Raw genomic sequence first — 7,997 nt, forward strand, 5'->3', positions numbered from 1 at the left:
GTTCGTCAGTGTACCCAAGATTTTTCAGATCCACTGTTGTCATTCCATACTGTGGGTCTACCTGTACCCCGCCGCCTAACAGATTGACCCATTTGCACTTAAACAAAGGGACCTTAAAATCAGGTCCGTAGTCAAGTTCCCATATGTCCACTATGTAACCATAATATGTGTCCTTTCCGCTCTCGGTTGCTGCATCAAAGCGGACACCGCTGTTTTGGTTGGTGCTCTTTTGATCTTGGGCGATCGTGTAAAATGTATTCCCATTTATCTCGTATCCTTTGTAAGTCAATACAGTCAAAGATGGTCCCCTGGACAACAAGTACAACTCATCACAAACAGTGTTGTCACCTCTGAGACGTGTTTCCGACCAACTGCTGAAAGTCGTGATGTGTTCACATGTAATCCAGTCGTCGCACTGCTCCGGATGTTTGGAGCGCAGACTGTTCTTGTGTTCATCGACATACGGGGTCACCAAGGTAGAGTTCTGTAGAACTGTGTAGTGTGCTTGAGACCAAGAATATCCGTCCCTGCATATTATTGAGTCTCTTCCAAGAGTGCCTTTTCCATTCAGTGTCCCCTCATACCGCGATTTAGGGAGACCTATCTTGTTAAGGCCAGGAATGAAGTCAACACAAAACCCGATAACATCCTCTATTTGATGGCCCATGGAGATGCTTCCTTCTGGCCTAGCGCGGTTACGGACATATTTCTTTAGGACTCCCATGAACCTCTCAAAGGGGAACATATTGTGTAGAAATACGGGCCCCAGGATGACAATCTCGTCGACTAGATGAACTAGGACGTGCGTCATGATATTGAAGAAGGATGGTGGGAACACCAGCTCGAAACTGACAAGACATTGCGCCACATCACTCCTTAGCCTTGGTACGATTTCTGGATCGATCACCTTCTGAGAGATTGCATTGAGGAATGCACATAGCTTCACAATGGCTAATCGGACATTTTCCGGTAGAAGCCCCCTCAATGCAACCGGAAGCAGTTGCGTCATAATCACGTGGCAGTCATGAGACTTTAGGTTCTGAAACTTTTTCTCTGGCATATTTATTATTCCCTTTATATTCGACGAGAAGCCAGTCGTGACCTTCATACTGAGCAGGCATTCAAAGAAGATTTCTTTCTCTTCTTTCGTAAGAGCGTAGCTGGCAGGACCTTTATACTGCTTCGGAGGCATGCCGTCTCTTTCGTGCAAACGTTGCAGGTCCTCTCGTGCCTCAGGTGTATCTTTTGTCTTCCCATACACGCCCAAGAAGCCTAGCAGGTTCACGCAAAGGTTCTTCGTCACGTGCATCACGTCGATTGAGGAGCGGACCTCTAGGTCTTTCCAGTAGGGTAGGTCCCAAAATATAGATTTCTTCTTCCACATGGGTGCGTGTCCCTCAGCGTCATTCGGAACAGCTAGTCCACCGGGACCCTTTCCAAAGATTACGTAGTGTAAATCATTGACCATAGCAAGCACGTGATCACCGGTGCGCATGGCGGGCTTCTTCCGGTGATCTGCCTCGCCTTTGAAATGCTTGCCTTTCTTTCGACATTGATGGTTGGTCGGAAGAAATCGACGATGGCCCAGGTACACATTTTTCCTGCATTTGTCCAGGTATATACTTTCAGTGTCATCTAAACAGTGCGTGCATGCGTAGTATCCTTTGTTTGTCTGTCCTGAAAGGTTACTGAGAGCGGGCCAATCGTTGATGGTCACGAACAGCAACGCCTTAAGGTTAAATTCCTCCTGTCTGTGCTCATCCCGCGTACGTACACCGTTTCCATTCCACAGCTGTAAAAGTTCTTCAACAAATGGCCTTAGGTACACATCAATTTCGTTGCCGGGTTGCTTAGGGCCTTGGATGAGAACTGGCATCATAATGAACTTCCGCTTCATGCACATCCAAGGAGGAAGGTTATACATACATAGAGTCACGGGCCAGGTGCTGTGATTGCTGCTCTGCTCCCCGAAAGGATTAATGCCATCCGCGCTTAAACCAAACTATATGTTCCTTGGGTCACGTGCAAACTCAGCCCAGTACTCTCTCTCGATTTTTCCCCACTGCGACCCCTCAGCGGGTGTTGTCAACTTCCCGTCTTTCTTACGGTCCTCACTGTGCCATTGCATCAACTTGGCATGCTCTTTGTTTCTGAACAGTCGTTTCAACTGTGGTATTATAGGAGCATACCACATCACCTTCGCAGGAACCCTCTTCCTGCGGCGCTCGCCGTCAACATCACCAGGGTCATCTCGTCTGATCTTATACCGCAACGCACCGCATACCGGGCATTCGTTCAGATCCTTGTAGGCACCGCGGTAGAGGATGCAGTCATTAGGGCATGCATGTATCTTCTCCACCTCCAATCCTAGAGGGCATACGACCTTCTTTGCTGCGTATGTACTGTCGGGCAATTCGTTATCATTTGGAAGCTTCTTCTTCAATATTTTCAGTAGCTTCTCAAATCCTTTGTTAGCCACAGCATTCTCTGCCTTCCACTGCAGCAATTCCAGTACGGTACCGAGCTTTGTGTTGCCATCTTCGCAATTGGGGTATAACCCTTTTTTGTGATCCTCTAACATGCGATCGAACTTCAGCTTCTCCTTTTGACTAATGCATTGCGTCCTTGCATCGACAATGACCCGGCGGAGATCATCATCATCGGGCACATCGTCTAGTTCCTCTTTATCTTCAGCAGCTTCACCCGTGGTAGCATCATTGGGCACATCGTCTGGTTCCTCTTGATCTTCACCAGCTCCCCCCGTTGCAGCATCACCGTATTCAGGGGGCACATAGTTGTCATCGTACTCTTCTTCTTTCACCGTCTTCCATCATAACCCCTATTTCTCCGTGCCTCGTCCAAACATTATAGTGTGGCATGAAACCCTTGTAAAGCAGGTGGGAGTGAAGGATTTTCCGGTTAGAGTAAGACCTCCTATTCCCACATTCAGTGCATGGACAACATATAAAACCATTCTGCTTGTTTGCCTCAGCCGCATCGAGAAACTCATGCACGCCCTTAATGTACTCGCGGGTGTGTCTGTCACCGTACATCCATTGCCGATTCATCTGCGTGCATTATATATAATTAAGTGTCCAAATTAATAAAAGTTCATCATCACATTAAAACCAAAGTGCATACATAGTTCTCATCTAACAACATATAGCTCTCCAGAGCATCTAATTAATTAAACCATACATTGAAACTATGTAAAACATTTCCATGCGAAAACAAATGCGATCATAATCGCAACCAAGGTAACAATTGATCCAACGGCATAATGATACCAAGCCTCGGTATGAATGGCATATTTTCTAATCTTTCTAATCTTCAAGCGCATTGCATCCATCTTGATCTTGTGATCATCGACGACATCCGCAACATGCAACTCCAATATCATCTTCTCCTCCCCAATTTTTTTTATTTTTTCCTTCAACAAATTGTTTTCTTCTTCAACTAAATTTAACCTCTCGACAATAGGGTCGGTTGGCATTTCCGATTCACATACATCCTAGATAAATAAAATCTATGTCACGTTGGTCGGCATAATTTTCATAAACAATAAATGAACCAATAGTTATGAAGATAATATACATACCAAATCCGAATCATAGACAGGACGAGGGCCGACGGGGGCGGATACCAAAACCATCGCACTATATAAGATGCAATAATAAATGTAAGAAAATGATACAAGTATCTATCTAAACAGACAAGTAAGAATATTTTTCCTTTCAGAAAGAAGATAAGAACAAGAGGCTCACCACGGTGGTGTCGGTGATGAGATCAGCGCGGGTGATCGACGGCGGTGAAGACGGGGACGGGGCGTGACGGACCGCTAAATCTAGACAAATCTCGAGGAAAATGGAGCTTGGAGGTCGAGCTTCGAGAGGAGAAAGTCTAAGTAGTGTGGCTCGGGCATTCCATCGAACACCTCATGTGCATAGGAGGTGAGCTAGAGCACCACAAACCCCTCCCCTCGCCGGCCAGAGAAAAACAGAGCACTGGAGTGCTCTGCTCGCGGGCGAGGGTATATATAGGCACCTCATTGGTCCCGGTTTTTGGCAAGAACTGGGACTAAAGGGGAGCCTTTGGTCCCGGTTCAGGCCACCAACCGGGACCAATGGTGGTGGGCCAGGAGCGAGGCCCATTGGTCCCGGTTCGTCCCACCAACCAGGACCAAAAGGTCCAGACGAATCGGGACCAATGGCCCACATGGTACGGCCGGCCCCCTGGGCTCACGAACCGGGACCAATGCCCACATTAGTCCCGGTTCTACACTGAACCGGGACTAATGGGCTGAGCCGGCCTGGACCATAGCCCTGTTTTCTACTAGTGCTACTACGTGACTTATGGAGCTGCGTCAATGCTCGCGAGATTGATGGAGCTGCTCGCGTGAATGATTGGATTCGGCAGGTCTTACGTGGACGTGGGGTCGTGTGATGTTCTTTTTCGGACCATGGTACTGTACGTATACGGTCTGGGTTATACAGGGCTAGACAGGGTTTGGATCTGGGCTGCGGCGGGCCAGGAAAAAAACAAATTTGCGGGGACAAAAATACCCCTCCGAAATTAGGTTAGGGGGGAGCACTGGAGCAGGTCTCCTTTCTATCTCTCCCAACTCAACAAAACTCCCACGTGACACCACTAAGAGAAGAGTTTGAGTCACACCATCATTCCTCGTACAAGATTCAAAACTACCAGGTAATTAGTTCACAAGATATTCAAAACCTCAAACCACGTGGAGAATCCATTATTCAGATACATGAGCTATAGAAACATTTCTCATGAATAAATATATAGTTTGTGACTAGTCATGAGTAGTTTGCGTCACACCAAGGTTAATTGCATTTTTCTTCCTTCATGCAACTGGTCAATTGCTTTTTTAGGACCAAGACCAGACTATTAGTTCAGTTTTAGTTTTGAACCGGCACTTTGTAGTAGTAAACAATACGGTGCAGCAACGACTATTAAATGAGGGCAAATTTTAACATGGTCCCTCTTACCTCCTTTTTTTACATGTGAGGTAAGAAGGTAAGAGTCAATCAAGCCATTCATTGATGAGATCAACGGCTAAGATCTATTTTATACTCTTACCTCTCATGTGAAAAGAGGGGGTAAGAGGGACCATGTTAAAACTGCTCATGAAATGAGACCGGACAAGTCAAGAAGCCTCGGTGCATCTATAAAACGCCTGTCCTGCCCGACAAGTAGTTCTTCTCATGCATCCACCTCCAAACGGTTCATCCTATTTCCAATTCTTTTCAGCTTCAGTGCAGTTCTGTCTCTGGTTAGTTGTTGTAGGATTATAGCTACGCCTGGTTCAAGCACAAACAATTAGTACGTATGTAATCTCTCTCTCTCTCTGTCTCTCTCTCTCTCTCTCTCATCAGTACGTAACTTCTACTTCCATTCTACATATGTTTTCCTTCATCCTCAGCTTAATCAATCAACTCATTTTTTGTTAGCCAGGTTTGCACAAAGTTGAGCGCTGCCTATGCATATGGACATGGATGGGATCACAATACACACGGCAGCATGCTTTACCATAGCATTTTTGTTTCTCACCACAATCATCTCCAAGATCATTGCAAGAATCAGAACCATTCATCTTACACACAAAGGAAAAAGATCACCAATTACTCTGCGCCCGCCACAAGTTGTGAGTGGAGCTCCTCTAATGGCAGCCCTGCTCACACTTGTGACGCCCAAGAAGGGTTTACATGCTGCAATCCATGAACTACACATGAAGATGGGAAGTGTGTTCACAGTGAACCTTTTCGGGCTAAAGAAGGTGACCTTAATTAACATTATTTTGCAGATGGAACAAATCTTAAATTTAAGAGTATTCTCTGAGTTACAAACTCACGTACATGTGACCAATTTTTGAAGGTGACATTTTTGGTTGGGCCAGAGGTCACTCCTCATTTCTTCAAGGGATCACCATCCGAGATCGACTTCGGGGATACAGCTAAGATCATTGTGCCCGTCCTCGGTCCAGGAGTTCTGTTTGGTGTGGACATGGCTACCAGGAATGAGCAGATCCGATTTTGTACCAAGGCAATACAGCCGGCGAGGTTGCGAAGAGATGTTCATTCCATGGTTTGCGTAGTGGAGGTAATTTTACTTTTAGATAATAAAGATATATCTTTCCCGGCCTCTGCCTCAGGAGATGTACGCAACCTGATTAGGAACGCAAGTTCCTCTATTTTGATTGATATGCACCATTTAATTACTCCGCCTTATGATTATTAGTTGTTTGATTTATAAATCTTTTATTTTATTTAGAATAATGCTTGATATGGGAACTTTTCTATGCAGGACTACTTTGCGAAATGGGGACAAAGTGGTACGGTTGATTTAAAGCATGAGCTTGGCCACCTAATCGTGTTGATCGCAAACAGATGCTTGCTTGGCAATGAGATCAAAGGCAACAACTTGGAAGAAGTGTCGAGACTCCTCCATGAACTATTTGAAAACAGCTTCCACATGATCAACTTATTCTTCCCGCACCTCCCAATTCCGCCGCACCGCCGACGCAACGAAGCACGTGCAAGGCTGGGAAAAATACTCCATGAGATAGTCAGATCACGTAGAAGAATTAGCCCAGCCCGAGTCATGGACAACAATGATGACGACGAAGGCGATGTGTTGCAGAGCTTCATGGACTCAAAATACAGTGATGGCCGATCCATGACAGATAGCGAGATCGTCGGGCTACTCATTGCCATCTTGTTCGCTGGGCAGCACACGAGCTCAAGTACCAGCACCTGGACAGGAGCTTGCCTGCTAAGCAATCAAAAGTACATGACAGCTGCCGTGGAAGAGCAGAAGAAAATCATTGGACAAAACGGAGAAACCATAGACTACACCATCTTGGCAAAGATGGATACCTTGCGTTGCTGCATCAAAGAGGCACTGAGGCTCTACTCTCCAACGCCAATACTACTCCGACATGCACACAAGAGCTTCACCGTGCAAGCTAGGGATGGCATGGAATATGAGATCCCAGAAGGGAATGCTTTAGCGTGCTCCATAGCGGTCAGCAACAAGTTGCCTTACATTTATAAGAACCCTGATGTGTATGATCCATGCCGGTTTGCCCCGGGGAGAGAGGAGGACAGAACCGGCGGGAAGTTTTCGGACATATCTTTTGGTGCTGGAAGGTATTCTTGCTTGGGACAGGATTATGCTTTCATGCAAATCAAGGTGATATGGAGCTATTTGTTGAGGAACTTTGAGCTTGAGTTGATCTCTCCTTTCCCCGAGCTAGAGAATGACAAAATATTACCAGGACCCAGGGGAAAAGTGATGGTTACTTACAGGAGAAGGTCAATAGTAAATTAGCTCGCATGCACGTAAACTAGTGAGTTTGTAATCTAACTGTGTGTTGATGTGTCATTGTTATACGCTGGTAATTAATACTTCGTATATAGAAAATATGTACTATAAAATCGAGAACTAATAGCATATATGTGAAAATATCTTACCATCAGCGTGGGTGTGTGAGTAATTAATGTGGTCATGTGTATATATGTGTACACCTTCAAGTTATGCTTGTTTTGCTCTATGTCTTCTTTTTTCGTAGATTATTATTCTATGATGTGTGTGTGTTTGGGGGGGGGGGGGGGGGGGGGGGGGGCTATGTCCCCCTCGGGTGGGCTTACCAATTGTCACCGGTGATAGTCTACGTTTGTTGGTTGACTGAGTTTGGCCGGTCGGCGGTGGTTTTCACATTTGTCTCTCTCCGGAAGGATCGAGCCAAAGCATCTGCCGCCGCTTCACCACTTTATGCCGAGATCCATCGAGTCGCTCAAATACCCACCATACCCACAATCGTTCCTCCCGACCTCACCGCCAGCAGTGCCTTGCTGGAGTTTCCATTGTCGTCCCGTCGCATCAGGCAAACTACACGTTGTGGCTCTCGGCGTTCATGTACCCCGGTGCGATATCCGTCACCTGCATGCGCCCGCAACTGTAGGGCTTCCCGACCACTC

At 46.3% G+C, this 7,997-nt stretch overlaps 1 protein-coding gene across 2 annotated transcripts; it reads left to right on the forward strand.

The window, feature by feature from the left end:
• Positions 1–5,232: 5,232 nt before the first annotated feature.
• On the forward strand, positions 5,233–7,516 carry LOC125527653 (obtusifoliol 14-alpha demethylase-like). Of its 2 annotated transcripts, none has more exons than XM_087539375.1 (4): positions 5,233–5,344; positions 5,473–5,794; positions 5,893–6,117; positions 6,322–7,516. In XM_087539375.1, exons 2-4 carry the CDS (start codon positions 5,498–5,500, stop codon positions 7,345–7,347), a joined length of 1,548 nt encoding a protein of 515 aa, XP_087395501.1. In that variant the 5' UTR covers positions 5,233–5,344; positions 5,473–5,497; the 3' UTR covers positions 7,348–7,516. The 2 variants fall into 2 exon arrangements, with proteins under 2 accessions (XP_087395501.1, XP_087395500.1); XM_087539374.1 differs by having other exon boundaries at positions 5,237–5,344; positions 5,469–5,794.
• Positions 7,517–7,997: the final 481 nt, after the last annotated feature.

This window comes from Triticum urartu, chromosome 2A (assembly GCF_056163025.1).
Source record: "Triticum urartu cultivar PI428250 chromosome 2A, HENAU_Tu73, whole genome shotgun sequence".
Taxonomy (NCBI): domain Eukaryota; kingdom Viridiplantae; phylum Streptophyta; class Magnoliopsida; order Poales; family Poaceae; genus Triticum; species Triticum urartu.

Coding starts and splice junctions, on each gene's coding strand:
- LOC125527653 (XM_087539375.1), top strand. CDS start 5,498: ATGCATATGGACATGGATGGGATCACAATACACACGGCAGCATGCTTT. Junction 5,795..5,892: donor ACCTTTTCGGGCTAAAGAAG/GTGACCTTAATT, acceptor CAATTTTTGAAG/GTGACATTTTTGGTTGGGCC. Junction 6,118..6,321: donor CCATGGTTTGCGTAGTGGAG/GTAATTTTACTT, acceptor TTTTCTATGCAG/GACTACTTTGCGAAATGGGG.